Raw genomic sequence first — 26453 nt, 5'->3', positions numbered from 1 at the left:
CCTGAGTGTCAGCAACACATTTTTCTCCGCCCCACCACCAGCAGCAGCACACTGGCAGCATCAGTGACACCTCGCAGCTAAATATACCTCGAGTGGCAACGACAGGTGAGTCGTCCACAGACTGGGACGCTGGAGGTCACAGGGTGTGAGATACTGACGGGTGTGGGGGGGTTGTGGGGGTGTTGTGGGCGTTTTGGGGCGTGTAGACTACCGCCACCGCCGCTCAGACAGAGCTCAGATCTGAAACGCTACCCAGCTCTGGGTCCCCCCTCTCTTCTAAGCCAGCTGGTCTGGCTTAACTTCCTTTCTTTAATTCACTTTGTTTTTTTGCTTCATTTTATTTAAAGAAAAACTAAAAAAATAAATCGTCCCGTCTTGTTTGATACAAGGGATTCGAGGAACAAACCCACAGCTGGAGCTGCTGGGGGGAGGCTTCCAGGTGAAGACCCAAGACGAGGCACTGGTGAGTGGACGGGACGGGGGACGTGATGCATGATGGTTAAATCACTTTAGAGGAGAATGGAAATAAAACAAACGTTAGAGTTTAATACAGAAACTAAATGAGGTTAAAGCAGGAACATGTTGTTTTTGACCACATGGTGGCAGCAGAAACAAACTGTAAACACAAACGAACGCCATTTTATTTACCTTCCACTAAAGTTTAAGCGGCGTTACTCGTACTAAACTACATGTTCTGTCACTTTTAAAGAGTTATTTTATTTAATAAAAAAGTATAATTTCATGTTTCTGGAATATTTATACCAACAAGAAGGATATAGTTCTTTTATGTGCTGTTAGGTGACATTGTTCACAGTCTTTTCTTATACATGCAGCTCATTCAACATTTAGTTTTTATAAAATCATTAATAACTAGAATTCGTTAAAGTATATAAACAGTAATTTAAAGCAATACTTCTGTCTTCAACCTTTCATTGTTTGAAGGTGAGTAAGATCTGAAAGTGCCACAAAAACAAGAAATAAATCTTATCGATGAAAATGTTTTTTCCCCCGAAATTATGCAGCAGAGTGTGAAAGTTGTTTGTTTCTTGTTTAGACGACTGATTATTTTCTTGGACGTTTGTAAATGTAAAGAGTTTCAGATCTTATTTGTGTGTGTTTTGAGGTTAAAAGTCACTCGTTCATAGATATAAAGACGACAGAATAGAAACATTAAAGCTGCAGGTTTTTAAGTGTTTGTCATGTCAGCTGGGTGTTGGAAAGTTTTTTATCAAACTTTTTTTGATAAATTTAAACCACAGGAAATGTTAAAACTAACAAATATAATAAAAACTTGAAAGTTTTGCCATATTTTACATTTGACATTCCCAGAAAATGTTGAAACTACTAAATCTTTACCTTTTAGAAGCTGTTCTGGGAGAATTTGAGGCATTAATCAGTTTTTAAAGTGGTTTCCGTGTCAGCTGTTTGGATTCTTGGTGTTATACAGTTTATTCTTTAACTAATGGTTCACTTTTTTTTTTTTTTTTTTGACAAATATAACCGAGTTTTAGAGTTTTAAGATGATTTGGGATGATTGTCACCTCTCATGTTCCACATTTAATCTGAATATTAAACCACTGATTAGTTAAATGAGTTAGTTTAAATATTGCTCTTATTGGTTTGGACGCCTCGACTTCAGAGTACTGTTGTGTGGTTTGTTGTGACGCTGCCGTCAGTGATGAATGTTTGTGACATGGAAACAGAATTTAAATGTGTTTTTATTCTTATTCTAATTTAATAATAAATAAATGCATAAAATCAAGTTAATTTAAAGCTTAATGTTTTATTTTTTAACAAAACCAGTAATAAACCAATGTGAGTGTCACAGTTTGTTCAGGTTTAAACAATAAAACATTTAAAATATTACACGTGTGTGTGTTCAATATTTAAATTGACATTTGCTTTTGGAGAATTTAAAAAAACTCAAATAAATTTCCCTAAAATATTATTATTATTCTTTTTAAACTAAGATCTTAAGAGTTTATCCTCGGCTGCTAATCCACAGGGAATCTTTGTTTTACTGATTTAGTCGTCATCATTTTTAATCATAAACTCTAAATAAGTCTCAGAGGACGTTGACTCTTCATGTAACAGGATGACCAGAGTGAAGCAGTAGACTGTAAACAAAGATGGCCGACGCAGCAACTCCTAGACGTCTGGTAGCAGAACAGCAACCTCAGATAAATTCCTTCCAGATACGGTTTCTGTCGGTACTGGAGCAGAATCAGTTCCCAACGGAGACGCACCAGAAAAATGTGTCGGTAGAAGAAGTTGGTCTGTAAAACTTCCAGGCTGTGAAACAACGTCTCTGATTTCCAAATGCTGAGTCATAAAAGATGGAGGCATCCGGACGGTTTGGTAATGACTTCATGTGTCACAGTTTCCTGGAGTTTATGGGGAATTGCTCAACTTTTAGAGTTAAACAATCACAAGATATGAGAGAACTGGTCAATGTTAACAGTATTTTAAGCAGTTTTTGTTAAATTTGTTGCATAAATTGATTTTTAAAGGCAGCTGTTTTTTTATCAAACTGTTGACTTTTTGAGCAATAATAAATATTAAAACCAACAAATGCAATAGAAATTATAAATATTTTGTCAAATACATTGTTTATAACCACACACAATGAAGAAAGCAGCAATTATTCATCTTTCAGAAGCTGTTATGCGAGAAGTTGTTCAACCACTTACGAAGTTCATCAATTATGGACAAAAAAGCAAAAAAATCTAATTTCTTTGACAAATTTTCTGACACTTCAAATTTTTGAGAATTTGTAGCAAGAATCATTTTTTAAAGTGAATTCATTTTTTTTTTTTTTTGATGAATTTAACTGAATTTTAGTTTAGTTTGCAACCACAGATAAAATGTTGGCTCTACTGGTCATGAAGTTGTTTCTTGTGGACTGCCTGGATTCTTGTGTTCAAATTCAAAAGTTTGGCAAATTTGTTGAAACAGATTTAACCAAACAGAACATCCCTACAGAATATCTGGCGAATATTCACAACTAAAATTTGGATTCTATGTTTTTTGACAGATTTAAACCAACCGTGTTTAGATTTTTTTAATAACTGATCAACTATCAGGATATGTTCTGTTCTGAATGTAGGACTCTTATCAAATGTTGAGTATTTCTTCTTTATTGCTTGTAAATCAAAGATCTGAACCACAGTTTTATTGTTGGAGGACCTGATCAGCTGATTGATCAGTGATTGGTGAAGGTGTACTTCCGGTGTCTTCCACTGGGCGGCGGCGTTGATCCTGATTTAAACCTCTAATAGAAACCTGTAGAAAATAAAAGAAAAAGAAAATAAATAAGTTTAAAGTTTGGTTTTGTGTTCATTTAAACGCCTCTAATGTTTTTCTTTCGTCTTCATTTATTTATTATTTGTGTATTTGTGTGTTCGCCTGTGTGCGTGCGTGCGTGCGTAACGGTGCCGCCTCCTGACGTCCAGGTGCTCACCGTCAGCCCGGGAGGCGCGTGCTCCAGGTGGAGACACGGATGGACTGAACCGCTGGACGGGAGACACGCAGCAGGAGCAGCAGGAGCAGGAGGAGCAGCAGCAGGAGGAGCAGCGAGGGGAAGTCACGACAAGAGGGAGGACATGCGGGACTGAGCGGGTGGAGGTAAGCTGCGTCTGCTCGGGCTGTGTGCGTGCGTGTACCTCAGCGTGCGTGATGCGGGGCGTGCGGGCTGGAAGAACAACAGGAAACAAACAGAAGTCAGGAGAAGCTCCGTCTCTCTCTCTCCCTCTCTCTCTCTCTCTCTGTCTGGCCTCGGCTCCGGTTGTTCTCTAGTCGGAGTCCCGGAGCTTCTTCTCGGGTAACGGGCTTCGTGCGTATCCGCGGGCAGGTCTTCTTCTCCGGGCAGAGAGCGGTGGAAACACTCGGGACCTTTTATTTTTTTTCTCGTCACGGATCGGAATGAAAGCGGGTTTTATTCCTGTACAGCAGCAGAGGGTAAGAAAAAAGTTTGGAGCTGATGGAATCAATAACGGATATTGATCCTCTGAGCGGCTCCTCTCCACGGACGGAGCTGCTCCTTCAGGGGCCCCGGGGCAAAATTTTACGGACCCCCTACCCCCTCACTACTTTTCAGTGAATTTAGACAAAATGAGAAAACTAGAAAGTGTCTGTGGCATAAAATATATTTTAAGTTGTTCCATTATCAGCTGATTGGATTCTATTGGTCATAAAGTTTGTGTTACATCACAAAGACAAACACTTTTAGAGTTTATAACCAGAAAAAACGTTTACAATGATCAAATATTCAGGTTTTAGAAGCTGTTGTTGGAGAATTTGTGGCATGAATTGATTTTAAAGTTGTTTCCACGTCTTGTTGTTTTAATTCAGGAGTTGTTCTGTTTGTTTGTTTTCTTGACTCTAAAATTTAGACACATTTAAGAGTTTATAATCCCAGAATAGTTCAGAATTTATAGATGATTTGTGGATTATGGAGTTATTTCCCAGATTGTGGGTTTTGTAAAGTTACTGGACTTTATTGAGGGTTGATTAGACCAAACAAAAACTAAACTCCACAGTGGAGTAGCATCAGTTCAGACATTAATTGGTTTCAGTCATTTTCTAGAAAACAAATCCATGTTTTCTTGACACATCCTTTCAGATGGGAATGTTTTCCAGTTTTCTTTGATTAAAAATTATAAATTAAGATGTTTCTATTGTAATGTGGACATGGTCTGGGTTTGTCGACTCAAATATTTGATCTTACATATATCAGTAAAACTGTGAAACTAGCACGTTTTCCTGCGATCATAAACTCAACTATATCTGTGTTGTTAAACATGGAAACTTTTATATTTCCACATCCGGGAGGTTAGCTCAAAGGACAATATCTGAGTTTATGATTGAAGAAAACTGGGAAACCTGCAGAAATATTCCCATCTGAGCAGCTGGAACCAAAGAATAAATGTGTTTTTTCCTAAAATGTGACGTAAATGATTCGTTCACTTGGTGTCACGACTAAAGTGATTGGTTGTTATGTTAAATTATGGCGTTAAAAGGTTAGAAAATAGGAAATATGTGAAAGAGGAAATAAGTAGAAGAGTCTTCTTTGCATAGAGGGAACAGTTGTGTCCTGTGAAGACACAAATATCAGTGTGATGTCTTTCACTCATGTTGAGCATGTGGTTTAGTGTCTGTGCCACAAAGTGACTCACGGGCTCTTTATAGAGGGCTGTCCCAGACCACATGTATTAGATCAGGTTACCTGCGTCGGCATCCGAGGCCTTAGAAGGAACTTGAAGCAGTAATTGAGTCGCTATTTGTTTGTTAAAGATGATGAGATGCTTCGTTTGGATCGCATTAGAAAAGCCTGATGGGTTTTTTTGCTCCTTTGAAATGTTGCACCATATTTAGGAGTCGTCTTTATTCAGGTGCTCATTGGTCGGTTCCAGGAACTTTAATAAATGTCCAGGGAAACTTTCACCATGGTGTGATTTGCATTTTGACAGTAGTCCCAAACACCTGGGAATGTTAAGCAAATAAGTTAATGTCAAATGATGAAATTTCCTGAAACATCATCCTCTGTAAGAATGGACGACACAGTGTAGACGTTTAGCTGCCGCCAAACAAAAATCTTGGAATTTGTTGGTCAAATACAGACGAGTTTTTGAGTTTATAATCACAGCTGGTTGGATTGTGGGTGTTGCAGAGTTGTTTTTTAATCATTTTGTTGACTTTTTAACAGATTTAACTGAATTTTAAAGTATGCAACCGCAGAAAATGTTGAAGCTAACAAATGTTTATGACAAAAATTATGAATTTGCTGACCAATTTGTGAGATGCTAATAGTAGCTCTTCCTCGCAACCTAGCCTCCTAGCTAATAGTAGCTCCTCCTAGCAACCTAGCCTCCTAGCTAAAATAGTAGCTCCTCCTAGCAACTTAGCCTCCTAGCTAATAGTAGCTCCTCCTAGCAACCTAGCCTCCTAGTTAAAATAGTAGCTCCTCCTAGCAACCCAGCCTCCTAGCTAATAGTAGCTCCTCCTAGCGACTTAGCCTCCTAGCTAATAGTAGCTCCTCCTAGCAACTTAGCCTCCTAGCTAAAATAGTAGCTCCTCCTAGCAACATAGCCTCCCAACTTATAGTAGCTCCTAGCAAATTCAAACTGACAAACAAACAAAAATTGTGTATGAAAAGAATTTGCAATTTTATTTTGACAAATTAAGTCAAAGTTATCGTTTACAATCACAAAATATGATGAAAGTAGCAAATATTCACATTTCAGAAATTGTTATTAGAGAATTTGTGGCATGAATTGAGTTTTTAAGGTGTTTTCCATGTTAGTTGATTTGATTGTGGGCGCTGTAAAGTTGGCTTTTTATCAGACTGTTGACTTTTTGGACGAGTTTTAAAGTTGAAACCAATCAGGTTGAATATCAGTGAGGTGCTCCTCTAGGATTAAATCAGAGTCCATGTGTTCAGAAATGTTTCCATCAATGTAATGAGACTCAGGTGTGGTTCAGTTCCTGGTTTAGTTTCAATAAATCAGGGATTTGTCTCAGTCTGATCTTCACAACACATGTTTGTGGACAAAGGAGCTTTCTGAGGAGCTCAGAGAAAGAGTTGTTGTTGCTCATCAGGCTGGAAAAGGTTCCAGAACCATCTCTAAAGAGTTTGGAACCCACAAATAATCCACAGTCAGACAGATTGAAGACGACTGTTCCCCTCCACAGGAGTGGTCCACCAACAAAGATCACTCCATAACAGTCTGAGAGGTCCCAAAGGAACCCAGCTTAGTTCCTCTAAAGGTTCCCGTCCAGGGGGAATTCTGTGTTTTCATGTTTCTAATCTAATATCATCCACAATCAGTAGCCTCCACAGAAGCTCGGAGGCCTCAAAGCCACTTCAAGTGTTCTCCATTGGATTCACTTCATGCTCCTCTCCACGGTGATAAAGACGGTTTCACGACATGCAGCGCTGCAGGCTGCTCGCACAGAGCTGGGTTTGTTTGGGACATTTAAATGACATTAAAACACTGTGTACTGTATGTTTCTGGGGAATGCACCCTGAGGTCTATGATAAAACAACACAGAGTCATCATTACCTTATGAAGCTGAGACTTGTGTCTTAAGGAAAGTGGCTCTGGAGGAAGTTGTAGCTCTGATTTTGGTTCTGTTACAGTTTAGATCCACTTCGTAGCCTCCCAGCTAACAGTAGCTCTTCATAGTCTCCAATATGTACCAGGTGGCCGTTGGTATTCAGACATATCGTTACGGTTGCTGGTAGTTCTTTGAACTTGTGTGTCCAGGTCTTAAAGGGTTTGAACAAATCTTTCTTTACAAATTTCTGCCATGTTTCAAGTGATAAACCAAAACGTCTCTTGTTGAGCGTTTTACACACCAAACCCACTGTTAGCCGTTAGCCGTTGATGCTAGTCGGACCACTGCCCATTGAGCCACCTGCTGCTATGAAGAGTTATTTCCTCTCAGGTGTAGATGAACCAGCTGGTCTTTGGTTGTAGTCTTTGTGGTGCTTTTAAGTGCTATCTATCTATAGGCAGTAGTTCGATAATGTTGGTTTGGTGGGATAATAACAATTACAGCACCAGTTTAAAGCTTAACGAACTATTATATGAGCGAGATGATGAAACTGAATTGAATCTCTAAATGAAATGATACTGGATCAATTAATACAGGACACCCGGCTCTATTGTTGGAACGAGCGTCGACTTTACATATCACACGGGAACAGGTGATTGGTTGACGCGTCCCAAATAACAAGTGTCTTGACGTCGGCTTGTCGCTTCACATCGCCGGCTTCCATTCAAAACTCTCGGCGCTAGTGTGAACGCACTATAAAACACTCAACAATCACATGGGACCATTCACAGCTGTCCATCCACCCCCTCAACCCTGCAACCCTGCAACCTCCACCCACCCACCCACCCCCACCCTGTCCCAGACATAGAGACATGCACAGTGTCCTGCCAAGGAATACAAGGGCACTGCCACATGTTCGCTGCTGCTCTTTGTGCAGCACATTTGAGAAACGAGAGCAGCTCTTCAGACGTCCGATTTCCTCCCGCCTCAGTGTGTGTGAACCAGAAACCAGTCGCATTGTTGTTCAGGGGTAAAAAGTTCATTCTTTTATTTTTGGAAGTCCTTCTGCTTTTACGCTGAGCCTATAAATAGCCGGGAGGTTTGTGAGCGTGGGCGAGCTTTGGGTGGAGATTTGCCGTCATCCTGAGGGAAGATCAAACTCTGGATTCAATTAGAAGAAAAAACACAGATTTTGTCGTTTTACGCAATCTTTGACAGCGTCTGCGTTTGGCCCCAGAAGTTCCCTCCAACATGCTGAGTGTGCTCGCCTGTGACGGCTCTAAATTTAAACCGTGTTGATCCTCGTCGTGTTGCGCCGCGGTGACTCACACAGCAGATATTCATGTAACGCTCTCAGGCCGGCCGGCGTGTCGCTGCTTGTTGTTGATCATTTTGACAATATCACGTCGCTTCTGTTGTTTCAGGACAGATCAATTACAACAACGCTGGTGTCCGTCAGTACAGGAGGTCACATTACACCAGTAAAATAATATTTGTATTCTGTGGAATCTCAGAAGTGAAAGATGTCCATTACACGTTAGTTTAGTTAAACAAACAAGTGGAAAAACTTGATTAATAATTGTCAAGTTTTTAATAAATGGTTTGAACTCTTCTCTCAGATCTTTCTTCACAAATATTTCTGTCTCTTTTCAAGAGACCAACTGAACGCAATACGATCATGACCTCTCGTTTAGTCTTGAACAAACCAAGCAAACAGTACCGCTGGTACTAGTTGGACAAACGGCAGCTAGCCTCCCAGCTAATAGTAGCTCTTCCTAGCTTCCTAGCCTCCCAGCTAACGTTAGCTCTTTCTAGCTTCCTAGCCTCCCAAGTAATAGTAGCTCTTCTTAGCTACCTAGCCCACCAGCTAATTACATTACATTAGCTCTTCCAAACTTTCTGGCTTCCTAGCTAATAGTAGCTTTTCCTTGCTTACTAACCTCCCAGCTAATATTAGCACTTCCTAGCCTCCCAAGTAATAGTAGCTCTTCCTAGCTTCCTTGCCTAACCATCTAATAGAACTGCTTTGTAGTTTCCTAGCTTCCTAGCTAATAGTAGCTCCTCCTAGCTTCCTAGCTATTAGTAGCTCTTCGGGTTTTCTCTTTTGTATGATGGATCCAGTCTACTGCCACCTGCCGGTATGAAGAGTTATTTCTTCATGTACCAGCTGGTTGTTGGTTTTAGTCGTTGTGGTGGGTTCAAGTGCAACGTTTTGATCCAGACACAGGAGACTTGAGAAGACGTTACTTGCCTCGAGAACTGATTCTGACTTCAACAGGATAGAGAGAAACTAAACTGTAGTCTGAGAAATAAATTCTCTTTTTTAAATAATTGTATAATAATTGAAAAATAGACAGATAGACCAAATCACTGTCAGGACAGAATTTCAAGTCTTCTTGTCTTGTCTAGTGGAAATCTTAATATAATAATGAGGGTAATTATTGAGATGAGGCTGATAAAAGAAGAAAAAAAACTCCGCTCTGATTCTTTCCCTTTTGTTCGTCACACCTCCGTCATCGTCTTACGTCTTCTTCTTTTTATTTTCTCTCCTCCCGTGAGCCCGAGGGCCGCCACCTCCTGAAAACAATCACGCCTCTCCTTCTTCTGCCAAGAAAACCTGCCGTGTGTGTTTTTGTGTTTGTGTGTTCGTCCGTCTCAGCGTGTTGAACATCCACTTAACTCTGCGACCTGAGCTCTTAAGCTTCAGGAGTGAGACCAGGCTCACATGGCTCCCACACTCAGACCCGTGTCCCTATCTCTGTGAGGACGATGCATTCAGTCGCCTCTAACCCTAAAACTAAAACTCTAAACAGGTTTAACCCTCTAAAAATGCCCCCACAGTGTTAATATTCCACGAAAACTTGCCTCCCTCAACACATATAAGACCACACACACACAGAATTCTTCAAAGGACGTTCCATTGACAGTTGTTAGGATCAACTGGGGTCCCACGATGGCTAAATGCCCCAACGGTGTTACATAAAAATTGGCCCCCACAATTTAATAAAACCCTAACCCATAAGATCACTTAAAAAAATCTTCTAAAGGACAATTTACCCAACGGTAACCTTTACCCTAAAACTAAGTCTGAACAGGTTTTAACTCTCTAAAGGTTGTGAGGTTCCTAGGGTTTGCTGAACCCAAAACTAGGGCCCCACAATGTTAGTATTCCATGAATAATTGGCCCTGATAATTTAATAAAAGATAAAACACACAAAGAATCTTTCAAAGGACCCTCCGTTGACATAATGCATCATCTACATAGACTCTAACCTAACTGTATTTTTTACCCTATAACCAAAGCTTAGCAGGTTTTAACCTTCTGAATGTTGTGGGGTTAGGGTTAGGGTTAGGGTTAGCCGTGGGTAAATGGCCCCACAATGTTAGCAGTCCATGAAAACTGCTCCCCAAAATACGTACGCGTCCACGAACACAGAATCAGGCTAGTGTTGAGTTTGATTTAACTATAATTTAACTTTGCTGTGAGTTGTTGATGTGCAAAGTTTGCTTAGATGATCAGATGTGTAGTTACTAGTGGACACTCGTGGTATTGCAGCAAATAAATTCCCAACGCCTAGAAAAGAGACATTTATTTATTGTGACAATTACAACTATGTGAGTCTAGTGGGATGCACTACTAAGCATGTGCAGTGGGATAAACACACCTGGAGGCTTCACCATTTTTATTTTTACTTTTACCTCCATCTCTTACTCTAGTTTGTTCTTCTGTAAATTGCTAATCGTTCAGTTCAGTTTTTTTAAATAAAGTTGGTTTGTGTTTACTGGTGTTTCCACATGGTTAGGAACCCATCATGCATGTTAGTCATAGGCTCATGATACGTGATGAGCAGCTTGCAGCATGTCCTCAAACCGGAAGCCCGACGTGGAAGTGGCTTTACAGAAAATGTTGCTTCGGATTTTGTGGATTCATTTGTGTTGTTTGAGGTGAGATTGGTTCAGATCCCAAACAGATTATTTGGAGATTAAACTCAAAGTTAGTTCAGACACTGAATTGTTCGGTGGCTTAAAATGGTTTTCAGGAGAATATTGTGAAAGGATTATGTGCTTCTGGTGAAGTTTTTTGCAGATTCTATCTGTTGCACTGTGAAAATATCACTTTTTCAAATTGCAACGTTAGTCCCAAATATTCTGGACCCTGGTTGGTGATAATTCTTAATAAAGCCTGCGGTTTAGTTGCCAGATTTTAAGTGAGTCTGAGTTCAGTGTTTCCCGCTCGCTCGTCCTACTTCAGCTCCACCCAGAGAGGAAGTTTTCTGGTGAGCGGTTAAGACCAAATTCCCGTCTTCGAGTGTGGTTTTTCAAAACCTGCAGATGTTTTAAATGCAAAAAAAAAAGAGCCCCGGCTTCTCCGTCTTTATTATTTGCATTCTGACATGCCCGACTGTTTCACTTCCTCCTGAGCCGGGCAGTAAACCCCCGAGGAGGCTGGGTTAATGGGTGTGTCGGGGGGATACGGCAGCAGCGACATGCAAACAGACAATATGCTGCCTGTCGGTGCGTGCACGGCGGTTAAACTCTGCAGAGCAGCATGACATGATACTCACACAATCCACTTTTGGTAATTAGATGAGACGTTCATACATGTTTCTGTTTTGAGGGTTTGTTTTGCTTTGTATTGTTTTCCTTAAATCTTCTAACCTGTTCTTGTCATCCATGCGTGCGAGACTGGAAATGACGCTTCCTAATGTTTTGTACCCTGACACGAAGGTGTCTCTGAGGTCAACCAAAGGTCTATGTGTAGAAGTTGTTTTGAAAATCTAATCATGTTCTGTCATTGCTCTTTTTTTTTTTCCTGCAGAAGCCAACAAACAGTTTGTGGGATTGAGAAGTGAAGAAGTTTGAGGACCTGGAAGTGAACTGACGGAGCCAGAAGAGACAAGACTTGAGACAAAAAGAAAGAGGAAGAACTGCAGGAAAGGAAGCGAAGATGGGGAGAAAAAAGATTCAGATAGCACGGATCATGGATGAACGCAACAGACATGTAAGCTTTAAAAAACAGATGAGTTAATGTCCTCAGTGGTTCCAGAGGTTTGTGGTGTCTCCTCCATCTTCTCATCTTTCATGTCTCTTTGCTTTAGTTCATCTCTCCTCTGTCCTCAGATATCTGGATCTCCATCACGCCTCCACTACATTTAATTGCCTTGCAAGATTTGTTGTGCAATACCAGTCTTGCAAGATGCAGGAAAATGTTGCGTATTTACAAAAGAAATCAGTGCAAGGATTTTTATGAATCATCAGTTCACATGCAAAAAAGCAGCGCCTACTTTCACAACAACAACGTCATGAGAATGATGTTGGTTTCTTTGGATTCGTTTGTGCGAAATCAGAGACTAAAATGTGCCACTGGTTCTCCAGATTCAAAAAAAGTGCTAGAAAGTATTCATCATGCAATATTCATATGTATAAAAAAAACTACTAAAACCTTCTAAATCACCTTTATCTGACTAAAAGACAGTTTAATGTTAAGACACAAGAAATATTTTAGTTGCAGATCTTGAAGAAATTGACCAAATAATTGTTAAATTTGAACAAAATGTAAAGAAAAACACTCATGTATGAACTGGTGGAAGAACATCGGATCATATTTTCATTCTTCTCAGACGTGAAAGTGAAACGTTGAACCGTGAAACCTGACTTTCTCTGTTTCTTTGCTCCAAATTGCCGACTGACGTGGAGCTCGGCCTCTGACTGAACCCAGGACTCTGGATCTGAAGCTTCTCCTGTTGTTCTCCGTTCAGTTTCTGTTCTGTTCAGGTTCATTAATGTTATTTAAAAGGTCAGACTGCTGTAAACACGCCGTCTCTCAGCCGTCGCACCCAGACGTGCTCTTAGTTCCTCCTGGCGCTGACATCATGTCATGTGCGAGTCTACATTCAAAATCTTCATTCAAATGGGACTATTTGTCAATGGGACTTTTGCATGGTGTCGCACAAGTACACACACATGTTTGAACACACACAAGTCCTGTCTGGGGGAGCGGTTCCTCTCTTCCTGTTATGGCAGGAAATGCAGGCACATATGCTTCCTGACCCCAGTAACAGGGCAGCACTGTCCTCACGGTCCTTCCCTGGATGTAACGGAGACTTTATTAAGTTACAGAGACTGTTTTTAGTCCAAGAAGAAAATACAAATTTAATCAGTGTTGCGTTAACGTCTATCCTGAGTGATCTGAACACAAGTGGAGGTGGTCTGGGACACATGTGACCTCATTCCTTTGGTAGTGTGATCCATAGACTGTATATAAAGATGGACGGTGGAACAGCTCCTCTAAAGTGAAGCCAAATCAAGTAGAGCTCCCCCTGGTGTCTGGCTGCAGTATAGGTCATAAGCTCCACCTCCTCCATGTTAGTGGGCGGGGCTTGAGCCAAACTAAAACACTAGAATACACGTCAAATACATATTTTTTTTCCAAGATTGTTTTCTGAATGTTCGAGTGTTCATTTTTTAGGAAAAGTTTTGTTTTAGTTCATTATTTGACGCAGGTTGCCATGCCAACCACGTGGCTCCGCCCTCAGACCATACTGATCAGACTCTGGCTCCAAACTCACAAGATGGCGCCACCCGTATCCCCGGGAAAATAGAGTCAGTTTGACCAAAGACAGGAAGTGGAGACGTGGTGTCCATATTTATATACAGTCTATGCTCTGAACACACAATGAGTCCTGGGTCACATTAAAGACCACCTACTCAACAGGGCTGATCTGTGGAAGAGGAATTTAACTCATTCATTCAACCACTAGTAGAAATGATCACATGAATAAGTAAAAAAAAAAAAAAAGCAGAGGAAGTGACACATTTCGTCTTCTGTCCTCCAGGTGACCTTCACCAAGCGTAAGTTCGGTCTGATGAAGAAGGCGTACGAGCTGAGTGTGCTGTGCGACTGTGAGATCGCCCTCATCATCTTCAACAGCACCAACAAGCTGTTCCAGTACGCCAGCACCGACATGGACAAAGTACTGCTCAAGTACACAGAATACAACGAGCCCCACGAGAGCAGGACCAACTCCGACATCGTGGACGTAAGTGAGACGCACAGATAAATCTGACAACCAGCTGCTTGATGGATTAACTATCCAGCTCCTTGAATGGGAAGTCTTTGTAAAGCAGCATGCATGGACGAGTCTACCACCATGCTAGCACGTCTACTTTGGTAATATTGGTGATTTTGATTAATTATGTGAAACAAAAAGGCCCAAACTCTGCTGCTTCCAGCTTTTTGAAGTGATAATTAATGTAATATCCTTGGATTATAGATTGTCGGGGCAAAGAAAACAAGACATTTTATCGATTTAATCAATGAAAAATGGTGGAAAGTAACTTCGTATGTCTGCGCAGCTTCCTTCAAACAGCTTATGAGACTTGTGCAACAACAGCTTTTGGGCTGTCGACGTTACAGGGAGACACCTACAGACTCTACAAGTCACCAGAGAGCTGTGAATGTTTTCCCCTCTGGTGTGGGCGGAACATAATTGCGTTTCTATTGTCAAGACGGTGCCAGAGTTTTGAACCAGTTCACTATAACGGCTCTTGTGTTTGACTGGTGCGACTGGTTTGAAACCAGCTGGTCGTCGTTTTTACCTCTTTGTTCTGAAATCGTGATTTGTGGTTTGCAGAAAGTCTGGTGGCGCCAAGTTTGTGTTGATGGAAACTCTGGTTTGGTGCAACAGTCCGACCCCAGAATTGTCGGTGTGTGCGTGGATGTGTTTGACGGCATTAGACGCCGGGCTGATCCCTGCTCTGCCGTCACTTATGTAACAGCGTTAGGAGAACACAATAGCGAGTGCATGCCTCTGCAGACACATGCAAACACACACTCGGTGGACGCTCGTAGTCTGTGGACGTCGGCTAAGCGCTCCATGACATCGAGGTCACGCTTAAGCCGTCACAAGTCAAAATCCAGGCAGGAAGGTGCAGGAGCAGGAGCTTTCATTCCTCCTCTACCTTCCATCTGGAAGCTCTTAAGAGCTTGGATCAAAACACGTCAATTAAATGCACTGTTACTGATTATGGAGACATTTATTTTTTTAATAATTGGAAAACACGGTGCTCTATTTTTAAAGTCCTTTGTTTTTATTGCTAATTCCCCAGAAACACATTATTTCCTACATATTTGCTGGATCTCGGCAAGAAACTCTCTCAGTCCGACTCTAGTCCTGAAGAAAACTGGGAAACTGCTCCATTAAGAAAGTAAAAATAGTCAAATTAAACTGGTGTCAATAACGGTTGAGGTTTGGTGGATTTGGTGGATTTGGTGGTAGGAACCAAAGTGGTGGACGAGGCACTCAACTGTCACATCTCCAAAGTTGGTTTTATTCCCCTATCGTCACTACTAAGTCTCTGAATTTCAATATTCACGGTCTCTGGTCTCTTCTTGTGTGGACGAACTTTTAAAGAGTTTACAGGAAGTGGTTCTCGACCGGGGTGAACTTAGGAAATGGTAAACATACCTCTGACTTATGGAGAAACTTGAAGAAAACAGCCAGTGTTAGCCTAAACCAGCTAATGTTAGCCTAAACCAGCTAGTATTAGCTTTAACAAGCCACTATCATCATGGTGGATCTGGTGAAAGGAACCAAAATGGTGGACGGTGTTTCCTTCGGGGAAACGTTTGGGGAGACTCTGTGTTTGGGTCACATGTCAATCAAATGGATCAGTGGCTCCCATTGGTCCTCAGAGTCCAGGGTAGTTCAACTTGGTCCCCGCCCACTTCTTGGGTGTCTTCCTGTCTGTTACAGATCCACTGATTGTTGTAAAATATTGATTTAGTTGTTTATGCTGCATGTTGGTCGTGTTGAGTTCCTGTCTGTAGCTTTTAGCTTCAGCTTCCATCAGGGCGTCTCTTGGGAGTCTGACCTCAGACGGACGGTGTTGAAGCCGTGTTGAGCGTCCGTGTGTGTGAGCACATGTTTCCAGGTGAGTTCACCTGAGCCGTCCCCTCCACGCGGCCCAGCACATGGCCTCTTGGCCGACCCGATCAGAAACAGGGGTTTACACTCTCTGTAATCCACCTTAATCTGCCACAATCCTGTTTAGCTCGTTACTGTAATCTGTCCATGCAGCCTCTTCATCTCTGCGGCGTATCCACACAGTCTGACCCCGGCACGGGTTATTTACCGCTGCATCGGCGCCCACTTTGACCTCTGAACGACATTTCCTCCCTCGCCGCTCTCCAGCTTCCTCTTCCTGGAAACTTATTCTCCCTTTGTCTCCTTTGTTTTCAGGATGGAAAGTGACATTTCAGTAGAGACAGATGATCAAGAGAGCTGTCACTGATAGATAGATAGATAGATAGATAGATGCAAATTCAGCCGTCTGTAGCCGTTAAAGTTATTAATTCGATCATTTATTCATTCTCCAGAGACTAGCAGCTCTTTTGGCTTTGTTAAAGTGGAACAAAATACTTTTAGATTTACTTAAAAATAAGTTTGGATCATGTGTTTTCTATGAGAAAACATTGGGTTGGACAAAGATGAAATGAAGCTTTGACCATATTTATCTTTTTGTAATGACAGCATTTGAGCCGTAAGGTTCATTTTAAACCTGCATCGTCACAACAACGTACATTTTCTGTTAGATGCACTCATTCTTGTAGAAAACCAAAGGCAGTACGTTGCTCCTACACATGGTTCCTGTGTGATTCATGTGTTAGCTGATAGCATTTGATTCTTGGCCAAGATGCCACATTTAATCCTGCTGCTCTGATTGGTCGATAGGAGGGATCGAAGCCTCATGTTTAACCTCGCAGGCCAAGGTAACGGCACTGAACATGGTACCACATGGTACTGAGGCGGCGGTGCCAAGGTCGCTGCCTTTGTGCTGGATCAGCAGACTTTCTCAGAGCTAGAAAGATTTTAAAGGAATAGTTGGACAGTTTGGGAAAGAAAAGAAAAAGTTTTCTTTCTGAGGTTAGTAACAGACATCAGAAATGTATTTCAAACCTCAAACATTCAGTGTAAAAATGTGAATCATTCCTTCCTACAACATTGTAGTGCACATTGGCTAAAGTACAGATCCGAGGTCAGTTAGCCTAGCTTAGCATAAAGAGGGGGGCAGTAGGAGGAAACAGCTAGCCTGGCTCAGTCCAAGAAATTCATGTGACTAGCTATGTTTGAAATTTATACGCATATTATTTTGCTCTGCTAGCTAGCTAACTGTCCGTTAGTTACTTGCTAGCTGTTGCTTAGCCAGCCTATTAGCTTGGTCCAAGAAATGCGCCTGCTAAGGCTATGCTGAAGCTAACTGTGACATATTTGTTTCATTCATATCCAAACAGAAATAATTTAGATTGTGAATAGTTGTGAAGTGATCTCATTAATTTATAAATTAGCATGTTAAAGTGCAACAAGGTATTTAAAAGTTTTTGAAAGAAGACAAAAACTCTCCACGCTAGCTAGCTTGCTAGCTGTAAGTTAGCTGCTTTCTAACTGTTGTTTGACAAGCTTGTTAGCTTGCTAGCTATTAGGACACTATGTTGAGACAATTAAAAAACCTTTTACACATTTAAATCTGAAGATCTTAAAGTTTTGGACTGCTGGTCGGACAACAAAGACTTTACTCTGGACTTTAAAACATTAATTAATTAAATAAAACGTCTAGATTGAGTTCTTCTTATAGTTGTCCTTAAGCAGACAGTTTTTCCTCACTGGTGGAGGGAGATCTGAGTCAGATGGGGGTTGTAGTGTGAGTGCTGGAAGGCTGCAATGAAATATTTGCCAGGCAGGAATTCAGTAGAAGAGAGCCTCCTTTGTTTTGGTCATCTCTTTTTTTTTGTTGTTGTTGTTCTCATGTGGCGGGTTGGCATGTGCCTGTTTGTGTCCGTACACGCTACAGGCCAGATAACTATCAGCTCATTGTCTGCTGTTCACTCAGCCTGGGAACCTTAATGCTATTTATAAATCACCCGAGTCGTGCATTCCTCTTACTTTTACCCCGTTAACCATATTCTGCTGCAGCCTTCAGATTAGAAACAGATGAATGTGACGCTCACACATGCGCTCGCATCCAGAGTCCAGTCCTGTTCCTTTGTGTTGGCCGAGATCCCTCCCTGCTAAATGGCTGGAAACCGGTAGTGGCCTAAAAATAGCCCAGAATGCGGCTAAGAATAGCCATGACGGGCGGTGAGTGTGAGCGACTGTGGTTTTCTTTTTTTTCTTTTTTTTTTTTTTTTTTGCTGTGAATGACTGAGTGTGTGCGTATAACTGTGTTAGCCACGAGAGGAAAATAAAGAATAGGAAGAGGAGAAGCAACTTCAGGCTGAGTAACCGAGCTTTGAGTTCCCCACAGCCTCCTTCCTCTTTCCCCCGTTCTGACCAGGACACGGTTCATATCCGAGGAGGCGGAGGAGTGGATTTATTTAGCAAACATGTAGAACCAAGTTCAAAGCGTGAGGTTGTTGTTTCCGTCCCGCTTTGGACGCTTAAAAGTACCAAAGTGTTAGAGTTTAAATCAGTCTGGATCCTGCAGAGGTAGAGAGAAACTAAAGTCTGATTCTGAGGTCATGAGAGCGGAGACGTCAAATGAAATAATATTTAAACTATTCACAGAGATCTGGTTAATCTCTAGAGCTACGGTGGCCTCTAAGGACAAATGCAAGAGTGAAAGCAAGAAGGAAAATATCTCAGTGGGGTCAAAGCCCACAGAAGAAAACAGCACTTCAAACTCTCTTGTTTAAGTTTGTAAATGTTGATGCTAAAACTGATTAATAGGGTGTAAAGTCATGCTAACTTTGTACTCTCCAGATTTTAACACAAATCCTTTTAAATATTTACGTCCGAATGAACAGAAATGCAGAAATTAGCCGTCATTCTGTTAAATACATTCAGGATCTTGATCAAGGAGTGCCCTCATGTTCCCCCGGTGCATGTTAAAACTAGCTTGGCTCCGCGTGCTAATGCTACGCTAACTCCGCGGGGAAACATTCCGCGTGCACATCTTCAGCCCAGCGTCATAAATCATCACCGCCGGTGATTCTGAGCCACAGTTTGCTCATCTCGTTCCCGTGATTCACAGATTCCTCGTAGCTCACTCGTCAGTTCGTCATCGTTTTCGACCGATGTTTTGGTAAATATCGAGCTTAGTGACGCAAAGACGTAAAACACAGAAAATTAAACTCAATTAAAAGCAGGAAAGGTGTGTTTTAAGGAGAGATTTAAAGGAGATCTCAAGCTTTCCTGCAGAACAAGGACTTTTATTTTGATGGAATATCTGACGGTACTTTTGAGTAAATGATCTGATTGCTTCTTCCTCCTAAACTGCCTGGTCGTGTTTTGGCTCAGAAAAAAAGGGGAAGGAGGGTAGTAAGGCCGGGTGTTTGAAGAGGAAAGCAGGCTAGTGGTTTTATGTTTTAATAGAGCAGCCAAGATTGACAGATTGCGAGGGAGGGGTGGGAGTGACGAGAAACGCTGCAGAGCAAAAAATAGCCTTCTACGGCCATCCCCTCCGACAGCCACGCTAGCATTGGTGGCGGTGGCTGCCTCACCCCTCCTCTACCCCGGCTCCCCCCTTTCGCTCCACAGCAGAGACAGGTGGACATGACTGGGATGAGTGGGATAGCTGGTGGGTGGGTGATACCGCCGCAGACATCCAGTGACGGACCAGACTAATGGGCTGTGAAGTGCTGAAGCAGATGCACCGAGAGCCAAACCGCATACTGTACGACACACGCCTTCATCTTCGTCTTCATCGCGGTCTGACACCTGTGAGGGGGGAGGGGCCTCGCAGTCCTGACCTTTAACGTGTTTGTTTCTCACTCATAAGATTTAACTTGGAGTCAGAGGAGCTGATTTGGTTTAATGTTCACTGCTGGGAAACTTTGAGCAGACTTAGTGTGAAGGCTCAGTGGACAGATATCTGCTCAGATGGCGCCACCTGCTGGTCAACGGTGCTTGTGTTTAGTTTTAATTCAGATTCATGGAGCAAAGCTGCTTCTCTAATCACTAATACACAGCTCCCAGATCAGTGGGAATGACTCCTGATCCATTTACACTGATTTTGAAGAATGTTTCTGGATCCTGAAGAATCTGGAAATCTGATTTATGAAGATAATATGCACACATTAGCTTTAAACACCTAGGGTGAAGCTCGTCTGAAAAGACCCAAAATAAATCAGGACTATCTCCAGAACCATCAAGTCCATGTTCCTGACCCTGGTCTCTATGACCCTGTACTTGCAGACCCTGATTTCTGTGACCCTGGTCTCTATGACCCTGATCTCTGTGGACCCTGATCTCTGTGACTCTGGTCTCTATGGACCTAGTCTCTATGACCCTTTCTCTCTAAGGCCCTGGTCTCTATGGACCCTGGTCTCTATGGATCTGGTCTCTATGACCCTTTCTCTCTCAGGCCCTGGTCTCTATGGACCCTGGTCTCTATGACCCTGATCTCTGTGACTCTGGTCTCTATGGACCGGGTCTCTACGACCCCTTCCCTCTAAGGCCCTGGTTTCCATGGACCCTGATCTCTATGACCCTGGTCTCTATGGACCCTGGTCTCTATGACCCTGGACTTGCAGACCCTGATTTCTGTGACCCTGGTCTCTATGACCCTTTCTCTCTAAGGCCCTAGTCTCTATGACCCTGGACTCCATGGGCCCTGGTCTCTATGGACCCTGGTCTCTATGACCTTGGTCTCTATGGACCCTGGTCTCTATGACCCTGGTCTCTATGGACCCTGGTCTCTATGACCCTGATCTCTATGACCCTGGTCTCTATGGACCCTGGTCTCTATGGACCCTTTTATTTTCCCTTTGTATAATCAGATTGTACCGTTGTGCACATTATAGAATCTATAAGAATACTGAGATCACCAAGATACATGATACTAAATATAAGAGCAGAGCTAACTTCCAGTACCAGATGAGTGTATTGTGTATTTATATTTAATTAAATATTGAGACATCAGTAGAAATTCTGACATGCTGACTGTGAAATTCAAAGTTTAGCTGGATGCTTTCTCTGTTAGCCGAGGCTAGCTGGTTACTTCCAGCTGTGTGATGCTTGGTATCAATGGAAAGAGAAGCTTCTCTAGTTTCAAGTTAGAGTGGAGCAGAGAGGATTGTAGGTAATGTTGCTTTTCCATTTTGACAGGGCTTTTCTTGGAGCAGACGTATAAAATATTTGTCTTTTCGCTGATCCAGATGTGTTTGTGTGTCTCTGCCTCTCGAGCAGACGCTGCGTAAGAAAGGTTTAAACGGCTGCGACAGCCCTGACATCGAGGCCGACGACTCTGCTGGCCAGAGCCCAGAGTCCGACGACAAGTACCGGAAAATCAACGAAGACATCGACCTGATGATCAACAGACAGAGACTCTGTGTAAGTTCATGTCCCGCTCTGTCTGTGCAGCGTAGCTTTGTCCGTTTGGTTCTCAATAACCGACCCGAGCGCTCCTTTCTGTCTGTCCATCCGTCCAGCAGGGTCTACCCCCGTCCAGCTACGACATGGGAGTGTCCATCCCAGGCGGCAGTCCCAGTGGGCTGCTCTACTCCCACCAGGGTCTAGGGGGGAGTCTGGGAAACCACAACCTGATGCCCATGTCACACTCCTCCATGCAGAGGAGCAGCATGTCGCCTCAGAGGCCCTCCAGCACTGGGAATGCAGGTTTGTGATCACGTCATCGAGCTCCGGCTGCTTTTTATTTTACTCTCTGCAATAAATAAATGACCTGAGGAGAGGAGGAGGAGCTTAACTAGTGACATATGAATGCTGCACCTGTTGCAAACAGCTGTGCATCAACAACTGAAGTTAATAAAAGCTAAACATTTCTCGTTTGGCAGCGCCTCCTCTACCTCCTCTCTGATAGTAGTTGAGCAAAGGAAGTTCTCATTTCAATCTGCTGTATTTCCATTTATAATTCTGTAATACATATCAGGACAAAAACTGTAATAAGTCGCCTGGAACCATTTTACTCAACATTTCTTTGTTGGTAATTTATCCTGAGCTTTCTAGTCTGCATTGACACCAGATTCTTGAGCTTCAAACAACCACTGAACTTGTGTTTGTGTCTGCAGGACTGATGTCTTCAGAGCTGTCCAGCACCGTGGTCTCTAGCGTCGGTAAGTCTTCAACGTCTTCGGTTACAGTTCATGTGTCATTACCGTGTCTCCTCCGATAGCTCCTGGAAAGAGAAGGAAGGAAGGAAATGAAGGAAGGAAGGAAAGAAAGGAAGGAGGGAAGAGAGGAAGGAAGGAAAGGTGGAATGGTGGGAGTATCGTTAAATGTATTAAATTAAAGCAGTAGAAACGAGCTGACTCTAAACCAGACGTGTCCTCTAACAAACACTGAGCAACTACTTCCTTAAAGACTCCATCAGAAGAAAACTATAACAAAGAGAATAAAGTTAAAGAATAAAGTTCTAATATTTAATTAATCCTCTCATGTAAATCCTGGAAGCAGATTATCTTGACTTTAGACTTTAGAATAAATGTTCAGCAATCAACGGTGCATTCAAGTGCTCTTTCCTCTCCAGGAAACGGCAGCTACAGCAACCACTGCACCTCCCCCGGGCTGCTGTCTCCAGGAGGAGTCTCCAAGAACATGCAAGACAAGAGCCCCCCCACCATGAGCATGAGCCGGAAACCAGACCTCCGCACCCTGATGCCCCCCAGCAACAAGTGCAGCACCATGGCAACCGTGGTGAGGATCTGATGATGATGGTGATGATGATGATGATGTTAGACTAGTGATGATGATGATGATGATGAAGGTGATGATGAAGGTGATGATGAAGGTGATGATGATGATGATGATGATGATGATGAAGGTGTCTGTGGTTTAATGCTGCAGGACTTTGACCTCATGTTGGTGAGTAGAGATCAAACTGGTTCAGTTAGTTCCTCTGATGATCAGCTGTAGAAACAACCTGATGAAGATGAGTCCTCCTCCTCCTCTTCATCTTCCTCCTATTCTTCCTCCTCCTTTTCCTATTCTTCTTCCTTCTCTTCTTAATCTTATTCCTTCTTCCTCTTCTTCTTTTTTCTCATCCTCCTCCTTCTTCTTCCTCCTCCTCCCCCCACTCCTTCTCTTCTTAATCTTATTTCTTCTTTTCTTCCTCATCTTCTTCCTCCTCCTCCTCTTCTTCCTCTTCCTCCTTTTAGTTTTCTTCCTCCTCCCCTTCCTCCTCCTTCTCTGACTGTAGGATGATAATGGTTGTGTGGTTGACTCCTGGTTCTTCCCGTTCATGTCTCTGGTTTTAGATCTTTGGAAGAATTCGTTTATTGAAGCTCTCTTCTTTCTTTTTCTTTTCAGAACCAGAGAATAAATCACTCTCAGACGGCTCAGACGCTGTCGACCCCGGCGGTCTCCCTCTCTGCCGCCGCTCTTCCTGCTCAGGGGATGGCGGCCGGGTATCCGTCCACGCTGTCCTCCTCCTACGGCACAGGTGATTTAAACTAAACCACCACTACCCCTGCTCAGCTAGAAGCCGGCTTCGTGAGGGATGTGAACACTGAAGGTCTTCATCTTTCTGTTTTCTCTCAGAGTTCTCCCTCGGCAGCGACCTGGCCTCTCTGTCCTCTCTGTCCGGCTTCGGAGGTTCTGGTCTCGGATCGGTGACGAATTGGCAGCAGCAGCAGCAGATACAGAACCTTCAGCACTCTGCGCTCGGACACATGGGGTGAGTACAGTCTGTCAGAATTGACCCTGTTGGCCAAGATTAGTTAGTGATAAACTAAAATGTCTTCTAGATTAGATAGTAGAAAACCCCCTGATAGCAATGATATCACTCTGAACTCATTCAGCAACCCCTTGACTAGAACTGGAGAGTTTCGAGAAATACCACAAAGGTTCTAGTAAAAATAGAACCAGGCCCACTCTCCATCTGGACATGTGGAGAACCAAAGAACCCACAGTGTTCCACGTTGGGTTTTTACCTCTTGAAAGGGAATCTGACTACAAAATCCTACTAATTCCACTACAGGAGGCAACGTACACACAATTCAACCTTTGGACATTTTATTTAGCCTGGACATCATCACATTCCACCATTGTGATCATTATACAATCCAGAAGAAGATGGAGATTTCCTCCATGTTGTTCACACATGGAACTCCCCAGGGAAACCAGTCACCAAGGCATGCTACATATCAGTGCTAAGCTAACTTTCACTATAAGATGGCTGTATTGTTGTATTTGTTATTTATAGTACCACCACTAGGCCACTAGATGGAGGCAAAGGACAATGTATGAAATTGAAGAACAGGGCTCAGATTCTGTCAGGCAAGTCACCATGTGGTGGATAGTTGATGGAGAATGGTGTGGATAGACTTAAAAGGATCATAAATTGAGACAGGAGAAGACATTCTGACATGCTGACTGTGAAATTTAAAGTTTGGCTGCATGTTTTTTCTGTTAGCTGAGGCTAGCTGGTTAGCTCCAGCTGTGTGATGCTTGGTATCAATGGAAAAAGTAGTTTCTGTAGTTTCTAATGACATCAACATGGCAGAGGGGAGCAGAGTGGATAGTAGCTCCTCCTAGCTCACTAGCATCCTAGCTAATAACAACTCTTCCTAGCGTCCTATTCGTATAGCTAATATTAGCTCTTCATGTTTCCCCTTTTGAATGATGACTCCACTACTACTTCTATCTGCTGGTATTAAGAATGATTTCCCACCAGGTGTAGACCTTATACGTATCTACCAGCTGGTCATTGGCTGTAGTCTCGGGTGTTGGTTTGGTTGTAAGAAGCCTCTCTCTCTTCTTCCAGGAACTTATGCCAGACATCAAACCTAAACCTCGCCCCCTCTGGTCATCAGAACCTCCACATCAAGTCCGAGCCGGCCTCCCCTCCCAGAGACCGGAGCATGGGCATGATCGGAATCGTCGGAGGAGGCATGACCACGACCGGATACTCCACCGGCGTCCGGGGGCTCCACGAACCGGGCCACTCCCCCGGCGACAGCGCGTCCAGCTGCGGCAGCTCGTACGACGGCAGCGAGGAGCGGGAGGATCACCACGGGAACGACGGCTTCCTCCTCCGACCTCTGCCCGGCCAGGACGAGCGCCACAGCCCGTCGGTCAAACGGATGAGGCTATCGGAAGGTTGGGCGACATGATGGGAGTCGCTCTGCAGCCTGAGGGGGAGGGGGGTGTTAGCAAAGTTACCTTATAGTGTTATTATTATTATTATTATTATTAATATTATTATTATCATATTCTTCTTGTACTGAGTGGGCGTGCTTTATGTGTAATGGTAACATGTACCTGAAGGGGGCGCAGGATCTGCTGTATTTGCAACATGTACTGTAGGTAGACTTCACACTAGAGGAATGACGCCTAGATCAAAAGAAACCTTGTAAGAAATGAACTGAAGAGTCTGGTGAGATAAGAATATAATACAGAGCTTCCGCTGGACAGTCCTCCAACCAATCATTGCTCTTCCTTTTACAAAATACTCTAAACATCTCTCCTCTCCGATGGCAGCCATTTTGTTGTAAACTAACTCAACTCCATTAAAAACAGTCAAAAACAAAAGTAAAAAACAATTCCTGTTAGCTAGCAAGCGAGCAGAAAAACACAGCTAGCTTTGACTAAAACAATTTCTTTATTTCCCACCGATTGTTGCCTTAAATTAGCCTAGCATAGCATATCCAGTCAACCAATCAGAGCCATTTTGTTGTAAAGTAATTCAACTCCACGGCACTCGGTTTATGACTACTGTTGCTCATCTTCTGTCAATCACCACATTAAGCCCCGCCCCAAAATTATCTGATTGGCCGGCAGATCTTTGCTGGAGCAGAATCAGTTCCCAACGGAGAGACTCCAGATAAACTTTCCCCTACAGAAATAGAAATAGAAATACCACAAAGCACACATATTCTACAAAGGTACCTAGTCATTGCCATTGTGCACATTATAGAATCCAGAAGAATACTGATATTTCCTCCATATTGTTCACACATGTAACTCCCCAGGGGAACCAGGAAAACTATTAAAAGGTCTCAAACATTGGGATGATGCTTAGCTTAGCATAAATAACAGCAATAGAGAGAAACAGCTAGCCTAGCCTAGCCTAGCTCTGCTGAAACATAACAAAATCCATCTCCCTGCACCTCTAAAGCTGCACAATGATAATCTCATGTTTACTTTAATCTCACAAAAACATTTAAACTTTAACTTGTCATTGACTAAATGATTGATTTTGATTTCTAACATTTAAAATCATTAGTTACAGTAATAGAATTGTAAAATATCATGAAATGGTTCAATAAGTACAATTTTCCTTCTTCAGATTATTTCTTGCACGTTTTCTGAGATCTGGTCCAGGAAGTCATTCTAGATCCACATGTACTGAAGCAGCTGGAGGGTTTGATGGTGTACATGTGTTTTGTGTGTGTGTGTGTGTGTGTGCGTGTGTGTGTTCAGGGCGGGGGTGGGGGGGTTATA

General features: G+C 42.7%; 1 protein-coding gene across 3 annotated transcripts; it reads left to right on the top strand.

The window, feature by feature from the left end:
- The first annotated feature begins 387 nt into the window (after nucleotides 1–387).
- On the top strand, nucleotides 388–26417 carry LOC311507673 (myocyte-specific enhancer factor 2C-like). Of its 3 annotated transcripts, none has more exons than XM_084572110.1 (11): nucleotides 388–463; nucleotides 3453–3624; nucleotides 11876–12058; nucleotides 13893–14096; nucleotides 21243–21386; nucleotides 21488–21671; nucleotides 22082–22126; nucleotides 22540–22706; nucleotides 23319–23451; nucleotides 23550–23685; nucleotides 24775–26417. In XM_084572110.1, the coding sequence occupies exons 3-11, from the start codon at nucleotides 12005–12007 to the stop codon at nucleotides 25121–25123; spliced, it is 1416 nt and encodes a 471-aa protein (XP_084428236.1). In that variant the 5' UTR covers nucleotides 388–463; nucleotides 3453–3624; nucleotides 11876–12004; the 3' UTR covers nucleotides 25124–26417. The 3 variants fall into 3 exon arrangements, with proteins under 3 accessions (XP_084428236.1, XP_084428234.1, XP_084428235.1); XM_084572108.1 differs by having other exon boundaries at nucleotides 21485–21671; XM_084572109.1 differs by lacking the exons at nucleotides 388–463; nucleotides 3453–3624 and adding an exon at nucleotides 3704–3957 and having other exon boundaries at nucleotides 21485–21671.
- Nucleotides 26418–26453: the final 36 nt, after the last annotated feature.

The sequence above is a fragment of the Chelon labrosus genome (genome assembly GCF_963514085.1).
Source record: "Chelon labrosus genome assembly, chromosome: 22".
NCBI lineage: Eukaryota > Metazoa > Chordata > Actinopteri > Mugiliformes > Mugilidae > Chelon > Chelon labrosus.
Note: the sequence above shows the minus strand (reverse complement) of the source record. Positions and strands in the feature narration are given on the sequence as shown.

What these genes read in the sequence shown, in the direction of transcription:
- LOC311507673 (XM_084572108.1), top strand. Translation starts at nt 12,005, where the DNA reads ATGGGGAGAAAAAAGATTCAGATAGCACGGATCATGGATGAACGCAAC. An exon ending in TGGATGAACGCAACAGACAT is followed by an intron (nt 12,059 to 13,892) that starts GTAAGCTTTAAA and finishes TCTGTCCTCCAG; the next exon opens with GTGACCTTCACCAAGCGTAA. An exon ending in CCAACTCCGACATCGTGGAC is followed by an intron (nt 14,097 to 21,242) that starts GTAAGTGAGACG and finishes CCTCTCGAGCAG; the next exon opens with ACGCTGCGTAAGAAAGGTTT.